The sequence below is a fragment of the Fusarium phalaenopsidis genome (genome assembly GCF_050370095.1).
Source record: "Fusarium phalaenopsidis strain FUZ10S chromosome Unknown contig_32304, whole genome shotgun sequence".
In the NCBI taxonomy this organism is placed as follows: Eukaryota; Fungi; Ascomycota; class Sordariomycetes; order Hypocreales; family Nectriaceae; genus Fusarium; species Fusarium phalaenopsidis.
This window is the reverse complement of record NW_028145404.1, coordinates 4,626,138-4,647,870: the sequence shown is the minus strand read 5'-3', so window position 1 is coordinate 4,647,870 and position 21,733 is coordinate 4,626,138. Positions and strand designations below refer to the sequence as shown.

Below are 21,733 nucleotides of genomic sequence, written 5' to 3'. Positions count from 1 at the left end.
GAATGTAACAGTACTGCCGACTGTCACGTGGATATGAATCGTATTCAGTGATCCGAAAAACCTCTTGAATATCAAGATGAACGCCGTTTGACAATTGAACAGGAGCAATGTGCGTTTGCAAGCTTGACACAGCCCATGGCCAAGGCGCACCAAGTGGATTCAGTGGCGGTCGTCTCACTATGAATCATTTTCCCAAAACGGAAGAGACGAAAAGATAAAAAGACGAGTTGCGCGCCATCAAACGAGAGAACCAACACCACATAACAACATTATCTCCTACAATTAATCCACTATCTACAACACAATGGAGTCTGAATTCCAAATTCCCAAATCGGCCACTGGCCTCCGCGAAATTCCCCGCCAACTCCTTGATCTGAGATCCGACAAAGACATCGTTGCCCAGCTTCAAACGTTCCAGCCCATTACATCTGAGAAGAATGTTTGGGCGTTTTGGGACAAGGGCATCGATAAGATGTACCCGAGCTACCGCTGCACCGTCCTGAATTGGGTGCGACGCCTCGGACCTTCGTGGACTGTGCGCATTGTGGACCTTCTGGATGATTCACCAAACAACATCTACAATTATGTCGGAGAGGAATGGTTTCCTGACTGTTTCGCCAACAAGACCATGGATGGTAGACACGCTCCTCAGCATGCTGCTGACCTTGTGCGTTTGCCTCTATTGTTTGAGCATGGCGGTGTCTGGATGGACGTGGGAAACATGCTTCACACACACCTCGATGCGCTCTTCTGGGATGCCCTCACGGCCCCTGGCTCGGAGTATGAGATGGCCGCATGGATCATCAGCGGTCAGATAAGGAAGCAATGGGGTAGTTTCGGCAACTACATGCTCGCCGCTAGAAAGGGCTGCAAATTTATCGAGAACTGGCACAACGGCTACAAAGCGATTTGGCAAGGTCGAACCAATGTTGACGGCGTCCACACCCATCCTCTCATCAAGGATATTGGACTTGCCGACGGCATGGCCGACTGGGGAATGGAGGACAAGGTCAAGTCCATGAGCGACTATGTTTCTCAGATGCTCATCGGCGACCGCACGCGAAACTTGCACGATGTCAGCACCGGCTGGAATGGCCGTGAGTTCTTTGAGAACAAGGTTTTCATGGTTGAGGGTATCCGGAACGGCATTCTCGGCGCCATCAGGACCGACTACGATGGATACAAACAGGTCGAGATGTTTACGACGCGACTTAACGAACCAGATCTGGAGAAGAGAGCAAAGGCTGAGGCGTTTGTTATTGAGATGCTCGAAAAGAGTCACATGTACAAAGTCTACCACAGCTCTGCAGGGGGTCCCCCCGCTCTGGGAGATCTTGTCAAGCAGATCCAGGATTTAGATCATCGGCCGGGGACATTTGGAGAGATGTATCGGTATGGAACAGTGCACTGGGAGCCAATGAGGGAGGTTGAACAGTTGGAGCCGGAGAAGAGTGAGGAGGATCTGATCCATGCTACGCCGACTGAATCTGTGGCTCAGGCGGCTTCGAACGGCTATGATGTTACGACTTCACGACTTGAGAGGTATTGGCGTCTTGGGACTGTGCTAGACTCGGAAAGGTACCTAGGTGGGTTAGAATAGACATTAAAACGATCAGATATAGGGTTAGAGACTCGGAGAGTACAGTTGATGCTTCTAATGAGGGTGTGAATACTGACGCATTTGTTCATTATTGTCTACATTTACACGGGTCGAAGGAAAATAGCTCCCTATGGTGCACTGTCTTGAAACAAAATAATCAAAGTGACAAATGCCATGAATCTAAACTTCTCTATCCATCAATCCTTCTCGTACCGAATGCATATCCTTGGCAACAAGCTTAAACGACAAAGAGACAGAAGAGAAGCAGGGTCGCTAGGGTGCCGACGAACTGCCACTTTTCGGCATGCAAATTGCCAGCAGAAGAAGGAAATCCTCTAACCGAGGCAGTTGATTCTGTCGTGGAAGTGGTGGTATTTGAGCCACATGCCCCTACCACTGAGGGCACAGCGTCACTGCCACGACCGATGGGAACAATCTCCGAGCTGCAGTTGGCAGCTTGTGCGACTTGAATCTCCTCATTGTCCCAGTCAAAGACAACTGATTCAGTTAGCAAACTTTGCGTCGCAACGGGCTCATTGACTCACCGTATGCAGCCCTCAGGAAACTGTCGCCAAGAACCTGCTGTTCGCCCTCCTTGATCGGCTCAAGACCAACTGCACAGAGGCCCTGAGCAGTATACACAAGCTCGCGGAAGGGAACAGTGATGATCTTATCGCCTCCAAATCCAAAGGTGATACCCCCTTCGTGGTCTCGCACTTTGCAGTCAACGAGGTAGAAGCCGAGATCTTGGTCAAGTTCGGCGTCTAGATCCTGGAAGATCTGCTCTGCAAGGTCCGTCTGTAGCTTGGAAAATGTGTGGCCACTGTCGAGATGGACGTTGGCGTCCTTGAGAGAGTATTGCCGATGGGTCCCGTTTCCGGCGTCTATTCCAACGGACGAGAGGTTGACTGTGAACCTTGATTCAGGGGTTAGCAGTGAAACCTGGCAGAATGCAGCGTAGCGTATACACACCTTGTACCGCCGTCTCGGCTCTTGACGACCGGGGTTTTCTTGAGAGATCCAGAGAACCTGCCTCTGTCCAAACCCCCGAATATCAATGAACCTGAAAGTAACCATGTTAGGAGATCATATCGGAACATATTGAATATTACGTACCGCTTTCGTCTGATGCAGAGCCAAGGGCAAGGCTATAAGCCCTGCTGGAAATAATATTGTTCACTGCCAACGAATCCAGCACCAAGGCGTAAGGCTCCCTGAAATCGAAAGTGGCGTTGAAGACAGGTCCGAGTCCCATGATACCGACCGGCAGTCCAAGGCTGTTGGATGCAACACCAAACCTCTGAGTCATTATCTTGGCATCTGGTTTACAGTCAGTATCTCTTGAGAGTCTTTGTGTCTATTTGAGAAAACCTACTGCCCACAGTGACTGCGTCTTCGTAGACATCGACAATAGCGCCAATCACCTCTGGGCCTGACCCGTATCCCAGTGTGCGAGAGCCAATGGGTCCTTCAACAGAGCTAGAGGCTGCAAGGTCGTAGCGAGGAACGCTTTGGCAGAACTTTTGCTGATCGAAAGCTGTAGGTGCCGAGGAGCAGTTTGCGTTGACCCAGAGGTAGGCAGATCCTGTGTCGACTTGCACAAGAGTCTTTTGTGGGGGGTTTCCGATTGCAACTGGTGTGTGGAGGTCAGTGACTGATATGACGTGAAAAATGTTCGTGAAAAATGTTCGTATGCTCACTTTCTACAGTGTAGATCCATTGCTCATTGTAGATGGTGGTAGGCACAACACTGTCAGGAGTGGATCGTTGAAGAAGCTTAATCGGATACTCAACAACTTGCGTAGCCTGAGCCAGGAGCAGAGGAGAGATGAAAAATTGGAATGCCAAAAAGGCAGTCATTCCGGAGCTAGAACCGACAACCCGCATCTTGAAGAAGGCGGAGATAGTTTGCGTTGGTGGTGTTGAAAGGATTTTGAGAAGACATGCGACTGTATTTATGCTTTCCAGCTATAAGTAAGTATAGATTGTCTTACGCGGCTCATGATTGAAAATTAATGAGAAGCTCTAAGATTAAGAAATTACGTTGTAGATGAATCCACTGCTGTTATAGGGATTGTATCACATTTGATCCTAATGTGACGGACCATACGAGCCTAGATACGTAATAAGAGCTTGTAACAGAAGGCAGCACCTAAAACTTTGCTCAGCCCTGTGACGAGTCTCAGCTTCTCAGGAATAAACCAGGGCAAGCAGTCTCGATCTGGGTAGTGGCGCGTTGTGATTCGTCAGTTCGTACGGACACTGGGGCGAGCTGGGACTTGACAGGGTTGTATAGCTTCACTAGCCTGGGGCTGTGATGTTGACGTAGAAATACCACTTTGTCACTGAAAGTGGCTGTAACCAGTCATAAATCTCCCCTTAAGACGGTATCGTCCACTCCCAGGAACCCTGATCAAACCCATATACCATCTTGGCCGTCCTCTTGCCACTCTCCAAATACAGACGCACAGTTCGTACTCTCGCTTCCTCAGGGATATCTCGACTGCACTTAACTTCTTTTCCACTTCGATTTTCCTCGAGTTCCATCAGTTTGATTGCACCTTGGGCTGCCAGCGGCGAGTTCCATACGCCTTCCTGGGACCTGTCTGCGAGCATAATTCCAATTGCCTTCCTGCGTATCGCTGGGTCCCGACATCTTGCTATTATGGAAAAGAGGATTGAAGAAACGCCAATGTCCATGTGGAAAAGTGACTTGGAAGTTTGCTCTGACCCTTTGCCGTCAAGGCCGGTTGCGATAGCAGCGTTATTGATCATGTTGCCAAACTCAGCCGTAAAGCGATCCCAGAAGCAGGGGTCACCTTGGCCATAGGCATATTTGGCGACATTAATCTCAAGGTATTGTCGGTACACTTGCAAAAGCGCAATGGCCCTCCGCTCGACATCGCTTAATGGTTTCTCGCCAGAGTAGTCCTTAGCTATCAGAGTATCGAACGAAGAGCACCACTGTCTAATCTTGACAGAATGGAACATGAGCTGCTCTGCGTCTTGTCCTTTGAGCCCGGGACTGGCTTGCTCTACGATTATGTCTAGAAGCGCCTCTCGTGCTTCGGCAAGGCATCTGAAGGGCATTTCATGGAGGGGATATGTCCCTCCAAACGTGTCCTTGAAAGCAATAACAAGTTGAGTATCCACGTCTCCAGTGAGCTAGCCCGATGTTAGCGCAAAATACTCCAGTCCATGATTGTTTTCTCACCATGTAGATCTGGACGGCGATACGTTTGAACAATGCTTTGGCGAGCTGCAGGGTCATGACAGCATCGGAATGAAGTTGAGGGTTAAGGTAGCAATTCCCAAACTGGTTGACCGAGCAAATGCCAGATTGATACTGTTCAATCATTTTACAGCCGTACTTGAAGAGCGCGATGGCTGATTCGATTTTGCCCTGGAGGACCTTGATGGTGTGAGCATACATCTGAGGACGAGAGACATGAAACTTTCCTCAATGCAGACGAATATCAGACAAGAAAGAATCGGTATATGTGGCGGTGCGGTCACCTCACTTGAGGAGGAGATTGACTGCCTGATGGCAAGATTGTAGTGACCCAGTCCAAATTTTGGGTCAGATTGTTGGGATGAGTTGAGCGTAAGATACTGCTCGTGGAACGAGGCCAAAGCGATGACGGCGTTCCTGATGCATTCGGTAGACTGGGCTATCTGAAGAATCTTGGTATTCCACAAATGGTCGGGAAAGAAGGTCTGGAGACCGGCAAGAGTCTTTTCCGTAAAGAACTGTAACGATCTTGCCTGGGGTGTGAGGGCGTAGATGGACCCTACACCCACTGGAAAAGTCAGAGAATTTGACGGACTGTGAGAGCCAACTCGATACCCATCGCATTTTCGGCCTGTCGAGGTACCTAGAACCGAGTTAGCTGCTTGTAAAGGTGGGCTTTTTGGGGTGACGTACATCTCTTGCAGGCTGGACGGGCCTCGTCACACTTGACCTTGCGGACTGCCAGGAAAATTAGCCGACAAATTACACAGTTATGAAGATGACCAACTCCTGCATGAACCGTTAGACAGAGACATCGCATCGAAGAGTGGTCACTCACTTGCAAGTTCCGCACCCTGTACGGACCTTTGGGGCCCTGGTGCGTTGTCTCTGGCCAGTTTTAACACGCGTCATATCTGGTCTGCATACGTATCCCAAGCCAACGGCATATGGACGGCGTGATCGTGGGGAAAGAATGCGAAGAGAAGAAGGTTAGTTGTGATGAAGCTGTCGGAGTGAAGATTACCAATGCTCGCTCACCCTTGTCGGTCAGCTCAACCCAGCCAATCAACACGAATAGAAGGATTCAGGAATGGGGATGCCCGTACGAACGGACCAATGAGGCATCATAGAGGCGTAAGCTAGACTGGGGAAGCCCCCTCTCTGGTCAGGCAACTAACTTCGCTCAAACATCACACCAATCGAACTAGCGCGCCCTGCGGTTGTACATGTCGCCTTTGGGGACAAGGCTCCCGAGGACTTTTACATCTGGGACTCAGAATATTGGCTAACACACTTCGGCAGAAGTGAACTACTCACAAGAGGATGGATCTTCCAAGAGCGCTTTCTGTCCCCGCGGGTCCTTTCCTTTAGGCATGATCAAATAATGTGGGAGTGCATGACGGACGACAAGTGCGAAGGTTTTCCGGGTGGTGTTCCAAGTCACGAATATGACAAGAGCTATGATGCACTTTCGAGACGGGGAGTTCCTAGACAAGACGGCCAACGGCATTTGTTCTCAGATATGACGTATCTGACCTGGAAAACCTCGGTTGAGAACTATTCTAAATGTTCCCTAACTAAGCCTACTGATAAGCTTGTCGCATTTGCAAGAATAGCAAAACTCTTCCAAGAGCATACTGGCGACGAGTATGTTGCCGGCCTTTGGAAGTCCTGGCTGGTCGAAATGCTCAACTGGAGAGTAACCACGCCGAGGCCGGGTCCTGTTGACTATTTGGCCCCCTCCTGGTCTTGGTCATCGGTGCAAAGTTCCGTCACGATACAATATAGACCAACAATATGGGACAATGTCAACCTCGTGTCCGTCAGAGCAATTGAAACCATAAATCGAGAAGCGGATCCCACAGTCGGAGTACGCTATGGATGCATCAAATTGCATGGGGCCTTGTTCCCAGCACAATGGAATCATCCGCCCGAATCCATTCGCATTCGCACAGCACCTCGCGTCGCAACGGTTTATTTGGATACATCTCCCGGAAGTTGGGATGGAAAACGCCGTCCTTTTCTTCTTCCCATCATTTTGTACCCCTTCGAGAATCAAACAGGGTGTTGCCTCATTGACTATCTTATCCTAGAAAAGCATTCCACTGGAGCACCAGATATCTATCAACGAATTGGGTGTTGTCGGACTGATCAGTATGTCAAGGGTTTTGATCGAATCTTTGAAGACGAGGACGTTGACGAGGCAATCTTTGAAGACGAGGGCTTTGACCAGGCAATCTTTGGTGTTAAAGCTCAGTTCTCAGGCATCAGTATTGTGTGATATCCAGCCAAAATTGGGTAGCATCGATTGTTTGCTTTCATTGAGTTATATCGGATTAGTCCACATTCATTTCTGAGCGCTGGATATCGGTTCCGGTGGTTCAAAAACCGCTAAGACAATTACCATAGAAACCTCAGATTCGTTTTCGTCATTTGTGACGTACCTGAGATCATATTTGTTCTTACGTGAGCCACAGAGCGGATTTCCTGATATGGCCAGCCCCCTAAATTCATTCCGAAGAGAGCAGTTATACTAAACGGATTAACATAGCTGTCCTCAACAACAAGCAAGCCGTCATCGTATAGGGGTTAGTACATCAGTTTGTGGCCTCTTGAGAGCACTGAAAACGCAAGTTCGAGTCTTGCTGACGGCAAAACACCTTCTTTTTGCCATTTGGCATGGCGTCCAAGGTTTGGTCGTGCAGAATCATGGCATCATACAACCACTAGAGGGGACAACTAATAGACTTGGCAAGGGTCGAGGAAATTTGTTCATTTGTACCAGACCATTTGGGAAACGTGTCAAAGGGATTAAAATATGGATTTGCAAGCTCGCAGCGGCTTGGTGGTTATGAACAGTTGGCTCATTGTGCTTTTTGTTGTAGTTGAAGCTCAGCTCTTGACGGAATAACTGCGCCAGTCGGTAGAACAGTAGACTCGGATATCATTAAGCAAGCTTGCCCGTACCTCTGACTTCAGGCATGAACCTGAACGAAGATAACCCATTTAGATATGCTGCGCCAAAGGCGAAACGCGTGTTACTTAGATTAATGCCGGCGCGGATCGTCACCACAGGGAGATCGTTGAACACAAGCTAATTCAAAGCACTTCTCAAGACGAGAACAATTTCACAAAACACTTCTTTAGCGTATGTAGGATATCTCATATACGTGTAGTGGCTCAAGCAGTTCCATCATTATATCTCGCAAACAGCATCGCTCTACGCTTCCAGAACACCCGACATCTTTTTCCTTCGCACCAGTCCATAAGAAACATTTCTCAAGAGGAAAGTTTCAAGTACCAAAACAATTCAGTCTAGTCAAATTAACCATGTGTGGGTCGGACAGCGGCGTTCAGCTCAACTGGGGACGTCTTCTCAAGACCATGAGTAGGAATGTGGTCAGGTGTCCTAGAACCAGACTTCTCATCGCTGTTGCTGTCGTTGCCGTTCTCGCGGGCGAGCTGAGCCTCGATCTGGGCGACCTTGCTGCGGCGCCAGATCTTGTCGTCGAAGAATCGGAGAACGGCAAGAGCGAGACCGATGCTGAGAACGACGATGTTGATGGTGAAGCCGCGGCGGTACTTGGGCTTGTCGTCGGATCGGAAGATCTGGGCACCGTAGATACCGGCGATGTTTGCACCCATGATGACCCTGTTATTGCATTAGTAAATGCGGTATGGAAGATTGGTGAAGAAGTACTCACATGGCCATGGCAAGGGCTCGTTCCTCGGAGTCGTCGCAAGCAAGCGACATCCAAGCAATGTTGAGGGGATGCGAAAAGGTACCAAAAGTCTGAGTCCAGACAACACCAAAGTAGCTGACACCTCGGATGCTGAGCTCAGTGAAGATACGGTTAAAGACGTAACCGAGCAAATGCATGCTCAGGCCGGCCATGACAGTCTCGGGTCGCTTGTTGCTGTGGGGTGTCAGTGAATGCAAACGCTTGTATAATGGTGGTAGTACTCACTAGTGATCAGAGACATAACTGAAAGTCCAGGAGACAGGAATCTGCAGGAAGAGACCGACGGAGGCCAAAGCGTTGCTGGTGAGGCCAGCGAAACCGAAACTCTTGACAATCGAAGGCGAGTAGGTATCAAAGGCACGCTGAGGACCGTTGTTGGCAAGGGTGATGATGACGTGAACCCAGAGACGCCAGTTGGAGAACTAGAAATGTCAGTGATATGTGGGACTAGGTAAGATGATGAGGCTACTCACAGCCTTCTTGAAAGCAGTCAGACCAATCTTCTTCTTCTTCTTGCCCTTCATGGGGTCATCAAGGAGAACACGGGTCTGCAGAATGTGCAGTTCTCTCTCAGTGAAGAAGCTGTAGTTGGGCAGGAAGGTGCTGCGAGGGTTCTTGAAGGAGTCGGGGAGGCAGAAGCCGAGGATGAAACCGCTCACAACGGTGAAGCCGCCCATGAGAGCAAACAGCCAGAACCAACCAGCCTTATCGCCGACACCGCGCATGTGGAGGATACCATAGGCCAGGAGCTTGGAGGAAGCCTGACCGAACTGGTTACCAAAGTAGAAGAACATGACACGCTTAGCGGTTTCCTTGCGGGTGTACCAGGTCGAGAGTGTCCAGAGACCACCGGGGATGAAGCCAGACTCGGTAATACCGAGGAGGAATCGAGTCGCGATGAAGGAGCCATAGTTGTTCTGGAAAGCCTGGAAGGTGCTGACGGTGCCGAAGAGGAAGAGCTGCAGGGTCAGCCACTTGCCGGGGCCGACACGGTAGAGGATCATGTTAGAGGGGATCTCGAAGAGCACGATGCCCAGCGAGAGCATCTGCTGGCCGACATTGAACTGGTTCTGCGTGACACCGACATCCTCCATGAAGTTATCGGTGATGGCATTGGCAATGTTTCCTCGATCGAGCTCTGCATGGGAGAGATTAGAAGGTGTTGAAGTGGTAGCGTGGAGGGTTGATGCTCACGGAGGCAGAAGAAGCCAAGCGTCAGGAGGGGCATGATGATAAGGTCGAGCCTGTTTTCAACCACTGTTAGCTTTTGCCGACGGTCCAGCGACGATCCGATGCATGAACGTACTTGCGCTTGGCCTTGCGCTCCTCCTGTGGACTCCAATCATTGCGGAGCGTGAGAGCCTCCTCGTCGTCCCTGGGACGGGAGAACTGGTTCGGGTCCGAGTTGATTTCGAGATTGCCCATGATTACCGACTGTATGGTTTGCAAGTGTCTTGGATGCACCAAAAAAGATTCTCTTCGAAGGGTTCTCTGTCGCCCTTTTCAAGACTTTGGCAGCTATCGCCAAGGCTCACTGCCAAGCCTTCTTGCCAAGACGCCTGGGTGCAAAGTGCGTCGGTTCGGTCTGGATTTGGTCTGGGCGGGGGATGGTGACATGGCAGAATTCGAGCACGCAATACAGCAAGTGCCGGGGCACCAGGTCTTGATAGGATGGCTTCAAGGTTCTGCTGAAAAGCTAGTGTGCCAGGCCAAGACCCCGTCCCCTCCACTCGCCATTACCGCCTCCGATTTGTTGCCCGTGGGGGGGAACTATGAGAATTAAATGACTCATGGGTGAAGAGAGCTCCAATGGAGAAGAGGTTTCATCCTACGATCTCCCCGGCGAGGCGTCGCGAGAGGGTGGGCATGGGCGAGAAACCTCAGATCAACTCCCCGCTGGACTCCCCGTGAAAGTTCCCTGTCCGGGGGGGCCCAGACTCCCCGATAGCTGGATCTGCAGCACGCGCCCGTGAAGAAACCAGCTCTGCCAAGCGAAATAACGCTGGTCCAGAGCGCCACGCGCGGGGAGTCAGTCGCACCAGATGTCTCTCCAGCAGAGAGATTGCCACCCGAGCTCAGATGATCTCCCCGGTGTCACTGCCGCGACAAGAGAAGACAAGACAAAGCAAGCAACGATCGAACCACGGCCTGCTGAAATGGTCGTGGTGCAGCTGGTTCGTCCACTCGTCCGGGATCTTTGACGGTGGAATAAGCTTAAGGATTAGCTTATTGGCTTTAATTTTGAGCTTTATTCTGTGGGGACCCAGTCTTCTTCCTGCGGGCAAGGGGAGGGGACCCTCACTCCTTCGCCTGTTAGCGCCGGAATGGTCGGTCGTTTTCCACGAGTTCCGGAGCATGACGAAATGCTCTTGCTGATGAGATGATGGGCTCGAAGGAGAAAGAGATCGTCGTCACCTCGGTCGTATCCGTGAGTAATGAAACGCTCTCAGAAGCCGTTGCGACCTGTCAAGCACCGTTGGAGACGCCGACTACCCACGTCCAGACACCGAATTATTCCCACACACGGTCCATAGCTCGAGAGATTGCGTGTCCCACAGGACGAGCTGGGGTATCCCCTCGATTGAACTCCCCGCCCGACAGTCCGTCCCCCTTTCCCTCGTACCATGACCTCTCCCCCATGTCATCTTCGGATGTCGCCATTTCAGCCTCAAATCTACAAGACCATCTCCCTGCCTGAATCTAACGCGACCGGCCCTAGCTGCCCGAACCGGCAGGCCGCTGCCTCGTAGCTAATGCAATGTGACCCCCAACGCCAGGTAACAAATCACCACAAACGTTGAGGTAATCCGTCACCCACCCCACGCATGTTTTTGCTCGAGCCAAGCCTCCCAGGCGGGCTAGAGAGTCGAGACTCGACGGGCCGGCGGGCGGTTTTTGGCAAAGAGAAAAGAGGCTCCAACGGGGAGTAGGACGTGCAACGGGTTGTCAACGTGGCGCCAGTGCGCAACGCGCGGCGCTGGATCAAATTCGTCAATGGCTCTCGTGGATTCAACGTGGTCTTGTTTTTCAGCTCGGTAAAGCCACTTTTTGGAGTTGATAGCCTTGGCTCAGCCTTGGAGTTGGTCTCGTGCTCCTTGCCTACCCTAGGTATGCTCAAGATGGCGCTTGGTGGTCTATTACTACACTGGCAATCACTTCAATAGTCTGTCAATATCTTGCCACTGATCTACAGATTTGCAATATCTTGAGTCTCAAAGATCAATGTCATCTGGAGCACTAGATCGCGGCTGAAAGATCCCGCTGTCACAATCTCAAAGAGGCCTCCACTTTGAAGCGACTTCCAACAGCGACGATCCGTCGCTCGATCTCGACTCCTGATCTCGACCCTCATTCCTGCCCAGCCGGCATTAGCTTCATGACTTAACGAGCCCACTCACCATGCAAAAAAGCAAAACGTTGCCCCCCCAATCGCGGGTGGCGGGCCCAGTGTCTGAGCAGACCAGCACGCGAGCTACGGGACGCATGCAACCCGCAGTCCGAGCTCCTGGGTTAAGCATAATCAACAATCTGTCACACCCCTAAAGGAGATTCGGGAAGTAGGCTTTTGGAGGCTTGCGTCTTGTGACATGGTTGTGGGTAGGCCAACCAAGAGGGTCGGAATTGGTGGCACCGAGGACGCGGATTGCGCCATAGCCCCGGGTCTGAATGCGCGCACTTGGGGCGGTAGCGCCGGGGCTACGCGTCTCGGTGAGCCCGATTGAGCTTTTGAATTGTAATCTGGAGATTCTAGAGCATCGTCAAGTAGGCTAATCTCCACAGCAGTTGCCGGCATTTCAGGATTGCTTCTTTGATGTTGGATAAGATAGGGTCGAGACATTCACTACAAGACGATCTGGATTTTCTTTCCAAGATGGGAGGTCCGAATCTCATCGGAATACGTGATCTATGGCAGTGATCTCGTTATCGGTTGGTATTTGTCCACGTTCCGGCCTCGCGGGCCTCATAATTGCTGTCTACCAACGCTCAAGGGCGAGTTCAGACAAAGGCTTTTGCCGCACTTGAACTAATACCAGACCAAGGACGTGTTGCCTTGTTCTTTATCTATCATCATGAATTTGATTGAAACCTCTGGCAGGCCTCCCATCCTCCCTGGTTTAAAGTGTCTCATCCAGCTGGATTTCGCCATCCAAGCCCAAGTTGATGACATCGCGGAAAGCCAGAGAGTGTCCCCGGATCAACGCCTGACAGGTCATTACCGGATTTCTGGCCAATATTTACCCTTCAATGACAGCACCTGGTGATCTTGCCAATCTTGAATCGGGTCTGCCATCGTGTGGGATCCTTGAAATGACGACTGTTGTCGGTTTTGCGCGCCACTCACGGCTTTTACTTGTATCTTATGCCCCTGTAGGATCTCGCTTGCTGCCTCGCCCCGGAAGATTGCTAACTGTCGGATATTTCCATTGCTTGCTGCACTCTAATTATGCTCTTTGTCGCCCTTAAACTGGAGAGGGCCGAAAGAGGTTGCGGTCAACTCCTGAGCGAAAGGTCTCAACTCAAGGGTAAGTCAAAATAAAATGTGCTGAAAGATGGAGAATTTCTTGATCCTCGAGAAAGCGATGTATAGGTAGTGTAGGGTGGCGCGTTTGGGACAGAGTGAATGGACTTGATGCTCGGCGATCAGCCTGCCAAGGCGGCTGAGAGTGATGTTGATAAGAGATTCGACAGAATAGAACCAAATGACGCGTTTGAGTTGAATGAGAGACGAATTCCACTGCAGATCATGATCTCAATAATTGATTAAATGGCACAACGAAAGGGGATGGCGCCCATATTTGTGCTTCTATTCAAGTGTGTTTGTGAGTGGTAACTGAGCCGGGCGTGTTGGCCATCCACAACACCATTTGTCCCGACTTTTCTATGCTTCCGCTATTACTTCCCCACCGTCTTGTAGATATTGTTGTAGCCTTGAAGAGACTTTTCCTCCAGCGCAGCAAAATCTTGCCCTCTGAACCTCTCTGGGTCAAGAGCCTCCTTGGTCTGCTGATCCACCTCCAGCCCATCAATCAACCTCGCCAGGAACTTTGCTGTACCAGCAGCCTGCGTAACCCAGATGGCAGCTCCCATGTGCAAACCCGGGAGAGACGTCACCGTTCCAGCCAACGGCATGTTATCTGGCGTCATGGAAAAGATGCCGTTGAAGCTCTCCCCGTCCTTGAACTCCTCTGTGGCGGCGGGTGGAAGCAGACCTGTGGCGAACTTTAATGGCTGCTTGAAGTCTTGGATCCACTCTCCGATGGCAGTGTTGTTTTTTGCCTTGCACTTGACCGGTTCGTGATGATAGCTGCCGATGCCGTATCTTTCGCCATGATCTCTGGCGTAGACGTGATGTTCTGGCCATCGAACGAAGGGGAGTTTTCGAGCATTCTTGGCTCTTGTTTTGCCGTACATGTATGGATGTCCGACGGGAATGACTGACACTGGAAAGTCGAGGTCTTTGTCGAGATCCTGAGCCCAAATGCCCGTAGTAAGAATGACCTTGTCGGCGTCCAACCTCTGAGCGGAGTCTTCGCCAAGCTCAACGCCGGTGACGCGACCTTCGGAAATGACGAGCTTCTTCACCTCGCCTGACACAAATTCCACTCCAGATTTGTTTGCCTCTTCTTGATAGAATGAAGTGATTCTGCCCGCATTTGCAGTGCCATCGCTGGAAAAGAAGACGGCTGCGCCTGGGCCCGTCTCGTTGACCAGCTCCGGCGCGAGCTTGTGTGCTTCCTCAATGCTCAGCATTTCAGCAGAAAGACCCAGCTTTGCGGCATCTACGCATCTAGACTTGAGCCGTTCGATCCCGTGAGACTCAAAAGCGATCTCCAGCCCACCCACAGTATCGAAGCCACCGGGGATCTTGGTGTACTCTGCCACAGTATCAATGGCGAGCTTGGAGAGAACCACGGACTCGTTGAACTGGCCGACAAAGCCAGGCGCATGACCTGTTGATCCGAGGAGGGGACTGAAAGAACGATCGATGATTTTGATGTTGCGGCGCGTGGGGGACTGAGACAAGAAGTACGCCAAGGCGGAGCCGACGATGCCAGCCCCGACAATGACGACTGTTTCTGGAGAATCAGACATGATGGTGATAAGATGGTTGGAGAATTGTCATGCAAGAGATTGCGAGAAATTGCATTGAAATGGCGGCATGATGGTTAAATATCTACTATCCCAACTCAGCTGAATTCAACAGTAACGCCCATCTAGAGACAAGATCCAATGTCTAATCATTGCAAGGGCGCGCAATTGTTAGTGTGCAGCCAATCAAAAATGACATCCCATCCTCGGCTTGTCGTCGAGACCCGCTGAACGACTCCGTCGCGATGGGTCAAGACTCCGCAAGGTCCACAACTAAACCAGCTGTCAATACGCCTTTGTCGTTGAAAGCATGGTACGATGACCTGGAAAAGGCGTTGCTGGTCATCCAACAAAGTAAATCTCAGCAAAGGTTTGATGCCAAGATGAAGTACCAGAAATCGTGAGACCAACAGGATGGAGTTGGCCAAAAACATCTCGTCTCAGATCATTCTCTCTTCTTCAAGGTCTCTCGGTGACGCAGCATCCACTTGACAGACTCCACAAGCACAGCATCATGATCCGACACCGGCTCAAAGCCAAGCCGCTCCCTCGCCTTTTCAATACTATACGTATGAGTATTAAGGCAATAGTCAAGAGAAACCCTCCGCAGTTCGACAGGGGGCTTGACCATGTTGAGGGTAAAGATCCAGAGAACCCACTCGACCACATTGACTGCCACGATCATGACCCAAGCAGGGAGGATGGTGAGATTTTTCAGTTCGTCCTGGCCTAGGGCAGTCTTCCAGATCAACTTGATATGATGCCAAAATGGCATCGGGACTCCATCGGATATGTTGAAGGCCTCTCCGTCCACCTTGCCTGCTGCACGACTCGGATCGAGCAAGGCCTTTGCTGCAAGGACATGGGCTATGCTGGAGTTGTCGGCAGACACGACTTCCATAACGTTTTCACCTGCGCCAACTTGAACAAGATTATTGCTGCCCTCGCACATGTCGAGAACCTCGACCATGCCCTGAATGTGTCTCTCGCCGTATGCATGGCCAAGACGGAGTGTGGCAGTGCGTAACTGAGGACCATTTGCTTCACAAACTAAACGATCCGCAATCGCCTTGGTCCGGTTATACTCGTTGGACTTGTCAGAAGCCGGCCACAGCTCGTGAGATTCGACAACATTCAAGTATGGCGGATTGGTGTAGATATCGACACTGGAGGTGTAGACAAACGCCTGAACCGATTCACTCTCAGCAGCGACAGCGAGGAGAACCTCTGTCCCTTTGACATTTGTCTCGAGGAATTCGCCCTCCCTCGAGGCGGGGAGCGAAGCAATCGGCGAGGCGATGTGGAAAATGACACTGGGTTCGATCTTGGCGATGAGCGAGCCAAGCAACGCGCTGTCTGTGATGCTGCCGCGGACATAGGTGACCTTTTCGTGCTGATTCTTGCTGATGTCGCGGTCTACCACATAGACTGCACCGCTTTCGTTGTCAGCGAGTAGATGACGGACGAGATGGTATCCCAAGAAGCCGCAGCCTCCCACCACGAGGGTGGTGCCGAGGAGGGGTGCCGCTGAGGTCTTTTGCGGGGTCATCTTGATATGATCAGCAAGGGTTTCATGTGAGATGAGAGGGTGAGATTACAGGCTTAATATGTTACACCCAGCTCCGACGGACACGGCACTAGTCAGCCAGGTAGTGCAAGCGAAAGCGAGTTCTTGCACGCCATGATTACTCATCCGGAAGAGCTACCTGCAACAATTTCAGTGTGTAAATTTAGTCCATTGGAGATACCTAGGGTAGGAGGAAAGATCGGATCTGCCTTGGTGATGCCGCCAATCTGTCACTACCTCTTGGCTCGGTTATCCCATCCAGGGCCGGGCTTTGGCTATAACAACGAACATAATATTAATACTTCATAGTACGTTATCCCAATGCTAACATGGTGGCCTCTTTTTTAGTTTGTCTACTGCCTGCAATAAAAGAGTAAGCAATTTTTCTTTCTAATTACCGCCCTACAATTTATGTATTTTATCTATAAATAGCTCTATCTATCTGTGCAAAGTAGTAGCCAAAGGATGACTAAACCTAATATCTAATGGTAACCAAGTATTCCTACCAATTGAAGGAGTACATTACTAGTGAAAGGAAAATGACAAGGAAAGAAATGAGCAAAGGAGGATAGGCATCGAAGGGGAGTGGCCTTAACAACCCCCCCCCCTCTCTATCCACCTTTCTCTAGGACTCAGCCTTCTTGGTAGCCTTGGTCCTGAGCTTCATCATGAGGAACACGAGTCCGTAGATGCCAGCCACAAAGGCAACAACAATACCCGCGTTCCTCCATCCGTAATCTTCTCCGTCGAGGTTCAGCGTACGCAGGTAATCCCCACCTTCGGTGTACTGACACACGCGGCACGCAGCGGTTGCACCCGGGTTCAGGAGGTTGGTAGCTGCCCCGGCGCCTTGCTGGTAGCTGGCAAGGTATTCGCCGCAGGTCTGGTTGGGAGCCGGGTCAAACACAGCAAGTTCTTCGGGCTTGCAGTGGACAGGCTTATCCCAGGTGGTAAAGACAAGCAGGGAACTCATTAGGTAGTTGAAAGGGTCGATGTAGTACATCCTGCGAACCAGCACTGTCAGTCTCAATTTCCATGCAAAAGCTCCAATGTTCCTCACCAGTATCTCCAGAACGGCTCGATTTGGCTGTAGGGGATCATGACGCCGCAGAATGAAACTAGGGTCGTGATGACTAGCGGGTTGACGAGAGATGCAAAGACGGCATTGGGGGTATACGCGGCAATCATCTGCCCAATGCCCGTGTATAGGCATTCGTACATGACCTTGAAAACTGTCAGCTGCGCTCAAAGGGCCGGCCTCGAATATGGGTCCAAGACTTACCACCACGAAGAATACACTGCCGGCGTGCTCAGCCGCTGTAGGAAGGCCACAGGTAAAGTACCAGCAGACGTAGTAAAGCAGTGCACAGGCAAGCAAGTAGGGCAGTTCCGAGACTATCAGGCCGGTGACGAAGGGGGCCCAGTGGTACATCTTGCTCTTCTTCTCGCGTGCCTCGTAGATGTCGCGCCGGTCAATGAAGAGGGGTTGGAGCTGCGAAATAACACCCGGCGCAACAAAGATAAAGTTGAAGACAGTAAAGAGGTTCTGCTGAAGGTCCGTAAGACTATCCCCGATCATCCAAAACGTGAAACCATTCAGCAAGGCTAGGCTGATATGCATGGCAAACTTGTTGTCAACGTATTCGGTATTCCGGAAAAGCGAGATATTCATGCGGTGTGTCACCAGTTTAACCTGCGTCCACATGGAAGCCGCAAACTCGTTCCCGTCATGTTCGACGCCTGAGGGTCGCGCGGAAGCCTCAGCAACCATGTGATCCAGGTCCTTGGAGAGCTGGTCATGTTCCGGCGACTGCAACCAGATCTGATTCCAGTCTTGATCACGGGAGGAACCGTTCCCTGACACCACATCGATCATGTGCTCGGCCGGATTTGCTTCAGGCGGGCAAGGAGCTCCATAACGGCCAAAGTATTCCTTGATGGTTTTGGCGTTCTGGCCGATATCACCAAAGTACACAGTCTTTCCGCCTTTGGCGAGCAACAAGAGCGTATCAAATTGGGCAAACAGCTGCGCCGACGGCTGGTGGATGGTTACCAAGATGGCTTGTCCGGCTTCTGCAAGTTTCCTAAGAAATCGCATAGTATTATACGCGGCTTGACCGTCAAGTCCAGATGTCGGTTCGTCGAGAAAGATGAGGATACTCGGTTTCGCTACCAATTCGACAGCAATAGTAAGACGCTTGCGTTGCTCAACCGAGAGACCACTGCCTGGACGACCCACCAACGTATGTTCGAGATCGTTTAATTCCAGGAGATCCACGATAGTATCGACATATCGCAGCTTCTCTTCGGTGGGTACATCGCGAGGCTGGCGCAAGAGGGCTGAGAATTCAAGCGCCTCGCGGACTGTTGCCAGAGGCTCATGGATATCCAATTGTTCGACATAGCCGGCAGAACGCTGAAACGAGAAGGGGATAGGACGCCCATCAACCAAGACGGATCCATGAATTGTCCCTTCGGTTTTCCGTTGCGCGAGGACGTCTAGGAGCGTTGTCTTACCGGCACCAGAGGACCCCATCAGGGCCCCGAGCATGCCGGGTTTAACATAGCCCTGCACGTTGTGGAGAAGGACGCGGTCGCCGTCGGGGGTTTTAACGGTATACGTCAGACCCTTCCAGGTGAAGATGCTCCGGTTGCTGATGAGGCTGTTGTCAAGGTTCGTGTCTGATGTGACAGATCCAGACTCGACTGGCGGCCTCTTCTCTGTAGCGCGCGTCTCCTCGTCCCCGGGTGACAACAGGTGCTTCGACTTGTGGTGTTGTTCCCGAGGAATAAGGAGGTTCCGGCCACCTTCTCCCACCTGCTTCCACCGGGAGGTGAAGAAGATGGTGAGCCCGACAAATAGCACCCACCAGGCGCAGTTGATGCCGAGGTTGCGCCAGATATGGCTGTGGCTGAAGGACATGTATGCGAGGTAGTCATCGCCTGTGACGCTCGTGGCACCAGGTAACGCACCGCCAACACCAGCACACGACTGCCCGCCGCTTCCTCCATCGTAGCCAGGACCGCTAGGAATGATGTTTGGACCAACGCAAGGAATGTCTTGGCCATGAAATTCGTTTCCGAGAAGAGCTTCAAATCCATATGCCATGGGGTTGACCCAGAAGATCCAACTAAGCCACGGATGCATCTCGGGTTTGATAATCATATAGCCCATGTAGACAAACAAGGCGACGATGGAAAGTCCCGAGACCTTTGTCGCGGCGTCAAAAGTGGGGAATGCAGCGCCGATGAACCGAAAGAAAGCCGTCATGGACATGGCAGTCATGAAGTTGGTCACCAGATAGGTGAAGAAGGCGGCGGCGGTGGTCTTTAGACCCACCATGAAGTAGAGGACGAGGCCGAAGTGTGTTACCTGGAAGAGCAGGATGGGAAAGTCTGCGACGACTTGGGCGATGCAGATGGCTGCTGGGTGATATAGGGCGAAGGAGCGGTGCTTGGCTAAGATGGGTCTGCCGGTGAAAGAGTCTGTGACTTCCGATAGAGCTATGAGAGCGTTGTATAGGATGGAGAAGAACAAGGCACCCCCTTTGAGGAAGAGACCGGCAGAATTGGCGGGGGCAGAGTAGAAGAGAGAGCCGCCGAGGAGAGACTGGATGAGTGTTGCGGCTTGCTTCATGAACAACGTCGACTTGTCACCCCGCATGATCTGGTACTGCCTGGAAACGGCGGCTTTGACTTGGGTGATGAAGTCAGCGGTGACAGGCGACCTCTTGGGCACGCCTCTATGCTTCTCGCGAGCGACCATCTCCTTGAAGATGGCCGTGTTCTCCACGGCCTCCTCACTTGTTGGGTAGCTTTGGCATTCGTCCATCATCTTTGGCTTGACATCCGACTGGCCGTATGCAGCAAGGACTTCGTCGACGGTGCGGGGGAACATGTGCTCGTATCCAGGGGCAATGACGCGCTCGGTGGGAACTGTCACGCCCGTCAGGAAATCTCCTCGGTTGGAGCCAGGGTCCCGCATGAAACCGAGGCCTTCCATGAAAGACACAGCATCTCCCCGAGGTCCGTAGAAGATCTGCTTGCCCTCGTCGAGAACCAGGACCTTATCGAAGTGCTCGTAGATGCCATTGCCGGCCTGGTATAGCGTGACGATGGTGGTGAGGCCGAGAATGTCGGTCATGGCCCTGATTGCTTTGATCCACTCAAGAGCCGTACTGGCGTCGAGGCCTCTCGTCGAGTTGTCCCAGCAGAAGACACTAGCCCGGGTTGTAAGGCATTCGAGAATGGATACGCGCTTCCTCTCCCCTCCGGAGACGCCCCTGATGAAGGGATCTCCCACCTTTGTATGGGCAGTGTGTGAGATGCCGACGGACCGCAGGAGGAAGTCCTTGTTGAATTGGGCGTATTCCTCCTGTGTCTTGATCCCGGGCGGCAGGTGAAAGGGGACCTTCATGCGGGCGGCGAAGTCGATGGTTGCCTCGACGGTCAGCGTAGGGAAGAAGATTTCTTCCTCTGTGTTCATGATGATCTGACCGCGATATGCTTTGGCTTCCTCGGCTGACATGGTGCCAAAATTGACGTCTCCAGTGATCTCCTCGTAGCCACGCCGATTGTTGGCGAGCACGCTTAGCAGCGTCGTGCAGCCTGATCCAGGGCGACCAAGAACGAGCAACATCTCTCCGGGCTTGACACATCCATGCGAATTATCAATGATGGTCTTCATGGGGGCATCTTTTCTCCCCTTGTGGAAGGGGTAGAACTGGGAGAGGACGTTCTCGTTGAACGTCGCGTCGCTGCCGATGCCCTTGACAGTGAGATTTCGCCAGCTTACGCCGAGTTTCCTGGGCCTGTCACCGCCTTGTTCGTCTCGATCTCGCATCGTCTGTAGCTCGGGGGCCATGTGCCATGTCGTCGCGTTGCGGTCACGGGCCGTCTTTTCCACTTCGTCGTCCATGTCTGCGGCATCCCGTCCCTCGTCCGCAGCGATGGACGCATTGTCCATGGTTGAGGAACTGGCGCTCATGTCGAAATTGGGAAGCTGTGATTCGAAGGACAGACTGTAAGAGATGGGATAAGATGGCTCTGCTTGGGTGGAATTTGGAAACACCAGAGATTTACAAGTGTTATATATAAGAACAGGGGTATATCTGCCAAAGACACTATAATCTACACACACAGCCTCTTCTGGGCTCTACCATGCCCGGCCTGCGATTACGAAGGCAGCGTGAAACCTTCCGGGGCCGCTAAGTTACCTGGCAGCTCAATTTCTCAGCACCAAAGCCTCCGCGGGGCCTTTCAGCTGGGTGGTGGGTTTGCGCTATTGCACTGTGGCGATAACTGTGGTCCCTCCAAGTGAGCATCCGACATGCTTCAGCTTCTCATTACCACGAGACCGATGACGAAACTACAGTGCGACGGCCCTCAGTGCGTGAGATTAGGAAAAGCCAGATTAATTACCTGTGATCGGAAGGATTAGCCAACTTTACTCCATGTGCCCGAATAATAACTAATCACCGGTCCCATCAAACATGCTAACG

The 21,733-nt window shown here is 51.7% G+C and overlaps 7 protein-coding genes and 1 non-coding gene across 8 annotated transcripts; 2 read left to right on the top strand and 6 right to left on the bottom strand.

Annotated features, from left to right (window-relative positions):
* Positions 1-304: 304 nt before the first annotated feature.
* LRP88_10688 (uncharacterized protein) lies at positions 305-1,600 on the top strand (the record flags this gene model as incomplete). Its single annotated transcript, XM_083247139.1, has 1 exon — positions 305-1,600. One exon carries the CDS (start codon positions 305-307, stop codon positions 1,598-1,600), a length of 1,296 nt encoding a protein of 431 aa, XP_083098252.1.
* Positions 1,601-1,838: 238 nt separating this feature from the next.
* Positions 1,839-3,487, bottom strand: LRP88_10687 (aspartic peptidase domain-containing protein; the record flags this gene model as incomplete). The annotated part of the gene is made up of 6 exons (XM_083247138.1): positions 1,839-2,098; positions 2,146-2,516; positions 2,573-2,663; positions 2,717-2,920; positions 2,976-3,233; positions 3,301-3,487. 6 exons carry the CDS (start codon positions 3,485-3,487, stop codon positions 1,839-1,841), a joined length of 1,371 nt encoding a protein of 456 aa, XP_083098251.1.
* Positions 3,488-3,979: 492 nt separating this feature from the next.
* LRP88_10686 (uncharacterized protein) lies at positions 3,980-5,527 on the bottom strand (the record flags this gene model as incomplete). The annotated part of the gene is made up of 4 exons (XM_083247137.1): positions 3,980-4,765; positions 4,815-5,033; positions 5,117-5,400; positions 5,476-5,527. 4 exons carry the CDS (start codon positions 5,525-5,527, stop codon positions 3,980-3,982), a joined length of 1,341 nt encoding a protein of 446 aa, XP_083098250.1.
* Positions 5,528-7,403: 1,876 nt separating this feature from the next.
* On the top strand, positions 7,404-7,486 carry LRP88_10685. The gene has a single exon. It is a non-coding gene; the product is annotated as a tRNA-His (tRNA).
* A 670-nt stretch (positions 7,487-8,156) lies between these two features.
* LRP88_10684 (major facilitator superfamily domain-containing protein) lies at positions 8,157-10,000 on the bottom strand (the record flags this gene model as incomplete). Its single annotated transcript, XM_083247136.1, has 6 exons — positions 8,157-8,484; positions 8,537-8,749; positions 8,801-8,997; positions 9,049-9,713; positions 9,770-9,819; positions 9,882-10,000. The coding sequence occupies 6 exons, from the start codon at positions 9,998-10,000 to the stop codon at positions 8,157-8,159; spliced, it is 1,572 nt and encodes a 523-aa protein (XP_083098249.1).
* A 3,468-nt stretch (positions 10,001-13,468) lies between these two features.
* Positions 13,469-14,668, bottom strand: LRP88_10683 (FAD dependent oxidoreductase; the record flags this gene model as incomplete). Its single annotated transcript, XM_083247135.1, has 1 exon — positions 13,469-14,668. The coding sequence occupies one exon, from the start codon at positions 14,666-14,668 to the stop codon at positions 13,469-13,471; it is 1,200 nt and encodes a 399-aa protein (XP_083098248.1).
* A 442-nt stretch (positions 14,669-15,110) lies between these two features.
* Positions 15,111-16,214, bottom strand: LRP88_10682 (uncharacterized protein; the record flags this gene model as incomplete). The annotated part of the gene is made up of 1 exon (XM_083247134.1): positions 15,111-16,214. The coding sequence occupies one exon, from the start codon at positions 16,212-16,214 to the stop codon at positions 15,111-15,113; it is 1,104 nt and encodes a 367-aa protein (XP_083098247.1).
* Positions 16,215-16,857: 643 nt separating this feature from the next.
* LRP88_10681 (ABC-2 type transporter-domain-containing protein) lies at positions 16,858-21,219 on the bottom strand (the record flags this gene model as incomplete). The annotated part of the gene is made up of 3 exons (XM_083247133.1): positions 16,858-17,236; positions 17,293-17,456; positions 17,515-21,219. 3 exons carry the CDS (start codon positions 21,217-21,219, stop codon positions 16,858-16,860), a joined length of 4,248 nt encoding a protein of 1,415 aa, XP_083098246.1.
* Between the last annotated feature and the right edge of the window lie 514 nt (positions 21,220-21,733).